The sequence below is a fragment of the Phalaenopsis equestris genome, unplaced genomic scaffold (assembly GCF_001263595.1).
Source record: "Phalaenopsis equestris unplaced genomic scaffold, ASM126359v1 Scaffold197740, whole genome shotgun sequence".
NCBI classification, from domain to species: Eukaryota; Viridiplantae; Streptophyta; class Magnoliopsida; order Asparagales; family Orchidaceae; genus Phalaenopsis; species Phalaenopsis equestris.
In genome coordinates this window covers 1-2,835 of record NW_018217689.1, presented here as the reverse complement: position 1 = coordinate 2,835, position 2,835 = coordinate 1, and the positions used below count along the sequence as shown (strand labels likewise).

Genomic DNA, 2,835 nt, shown 5'->3' with positions numbered 1-2,835 from the left:
GACCATCAAGAGAGTTTCACTGCATTTAAATGACTTGATATGGGCTTGAATGATCCCAAGTTGGATCAAGTTTAGCATCGTTAGGTTTGTTTTACTGAGACGCTCAGTTCGATTATAAATTTAATGAAATCGAAGCTTGGATATGATCATGAATTTACATTTGGAATAATTTCTCACTCAAAATGCTTTGAGAATCATGCATCATAATACATTTTTGAGAAAGTATCAAAACAGAAGCTTGCCCTCCCTCCCCCCACTTCAAAAAAGAGGTTAGCTCCCACCCTGGGTGTTACAGCTATAAATACATATGAATTAGATGGCATATGTTAATGCCTCAAAATCTTAATGCTTGAACATATAATTTCCCATGAACATCAAAATAACAAAAACAACGCTTAAAGATAAGTGCATCTCTGATTAGATGAATATAACACAAATTCTTCATCCATGGCACGAACTAAAGGGAATTCAACCATTTTAAACCCCATCTCAACACAATTTTTTCCAACCCTAAACTAACTTAAAACATTTTGTGCGCGCAACCGTGTGGATTAGACCATGCTAATGCGCATAATGGAAAGGAGTAATCCGCATTATTCTCTGCGTCTAGGCGTGGTGCAATTCACACCATCATCCAGACATTTAATTGTATAGACTAAGCGGCGTGGTGCGATCCACACCATCTTCCAGACATCCCGTGGTATGGACTAAGTAGGGTAGCGTGATCCACATCATAGTCTGGACATTCAATAATTGTTTGAACATTTAGTGACCCAGACATAATATTTTTATAGTTCTCCTCACTTCGTTCGGATGTCCGCATGAAAATATTTTTTTACCTAAACTTAACACAAACCACAACTCAACTCACCTTACCTTCATAAACTTCATGATCCCCATCACAAAAAACCAGCTCTTCCCACACCAACTCATCTTCTTCCCCAACCTGTCTCCCACCCCACAAAACCTCCATAACCGACCACCACACACTGCTATCAGGCAAGCAGCCATCAACCACCATCTCCTCCACCACCCCCAACGCCTTCTCAACCTCCCCTTTCCTGCACCACAGCTCCACCAGAACCCCATAAGTCTCCACTTCAATCGAAATCCCCCGTCTACGTGACGAAACATAAACCCTGAAAGCTCGAATCAACTCCCCTGCACCGCAGAGTCCTCGAATCACCATGTTGTGAATCCTCACATGAAGGCTCCATGTCAATCTATTGGGCACAATTCCACTCATAACCATCTCGTCCAGATAATTGGAAGCCTCATGAAATCTGCGGGAATCACATAAAGCATTGATGATCTTCCCATACAGTCCGGCATCCGGCTTTCTTCCTCGTAACCTCATCCCGTCAAAAACCTCGAGCGATTCTTGCAATTTTTTGGAGTGGAGGAGGCCGCCGATGAGAGCGGTGTAGGTGATGATATTCGGCGAGAATCCCCTTCTCGCCATCTGGTCCAGAAGCTTCATCGCATCGATTGATCGGCCGCCTTTACAGAGCCCATCGATCAGGGATGTGTAGGTTACCACATTGGGCTTAATTCCTTGATCAGACATTTCTTCGAACAGCTTGAGAGCATGATCGAGATGGCCGGAGATACACAAGCCGTGGATTAAGGAAGAGAAAGTGACGACAGTTGGGGAAAGTTTATGTTGCGGCATTTCGTCGAACAGGTTCCGTGCATCGTTCACCCTGCCGTTTTTGCAGAGCCCATGGATCAAGGTGTTGTAAGTGCAGGCGTCCGGCGGGCATCCGCGGCCAGGCATTCGATGGAATATGCGAATGGCGGCCTCGAGGGCGCCGGAGGAGGAGGAGGAGGAGGAGCAGAGGGCTTTGATGAGGATATTGAAGGAGGTGACGGTGAAGGGGATCCCGGCGGACTTCATCTCGTTGAAGAGGGTTTTCGCGGAGGAAAGCTGGTTGTTTGCAACGAGGGCGGCGAGGGTGGCGTTGTAGGAGCGGTGAGAAGGACGGAGGAGGAAGACGGAGGTCATGCGGCGGAAGAGGTGGAGGGAGTCGAGGGGATGGTGTGAGCGCGAGTAGGAGCGGATGAGGGGGAGGAAGGAGGATTCCGCCGGAGGGTTGCCGAGCTCCGAGAAGGCGCGGGAGAGGAGGGATTCGGCGGTGCGAGGATGGCCGGAGGAGGCGAGGCGGGAGGCCATGAGAGCGAAGGTGGCATGATCATGTCGGTAGCCGGATGAGTCCTCTCTGGAGGCGGATTCGAAGATCTGTAACGCTTTCTGGACGTCGCGCTCGGCGCGGATTAGGTGTAGGACGTGGGAGGCCGACGGCGGCGCCGTCCATTTTATCGCCGGAAATTTGGAGGAGATCATGGTGGTGAAGAGGTTGCAGCAATGGAGTCGCCCATTCAGTTTAGCTTTTGGGTCGAACGAGATTGGATCGAGTCAGAGCTAAAATTTTGGAGTATGTATCCATCCATACATGAATCTGCTTAAATTGATTTGAGATTGACTCGAAGTAACTTCAGCTGAGATTGATAGTTCTAAATTCTGAATCGGATCAAACTGACTTCGAGTTCATAAAGAATTCAAAGAACTCAATTTGAGCAAACTTGTTACAAATTTGATCGGGATAGAGCTCAGATGTGATTGAAATAAAAGAGCTAAATTATGAATTAAAATTTATTAATGAATTTTTTTTCGAGCTGATTTTGAGTTATATATTAATAAATTCAAATTGGCTCAAGATTGGTGCCAAATATTTACATATATTGTGCTAAATAAATTTTAACTTAGGAACCAGGAATCAATTTAGAGCTAGAATGAATCCAAATAACTCAATTTAAGCCTGTAAGTTTTAATTT

The 2,835-nt window shown here is 45.9% G+C and overlaps 1 protein-coding gene across 1 annotated transcript; it reads right to left on the bottom strand.

Annotated features, from left to right (window-relative positions):
* Window positions 1-256: 256 nt before the first annotated feature.
* LOC110035445 (pentatricopeptide repeat-containing protein At5g46100) lies at window positions 257-2,540 on the bottom strand. Its single transcript, XM_020739674.1, has one exon. The coding sequence runs from the start codon at window positions 2,342-2,344 to the stop codon at window positions 863-865; it is 1,482 nt and encodes a 493-aa protein (XP_020595333.1). The 5' UTR covers window positions 2,345-2,540; the 3' UTR covers window positions 257-862.
* Between the last annotated feature and the right edge of the window lie 295 nt (window positions 2,541-2,835).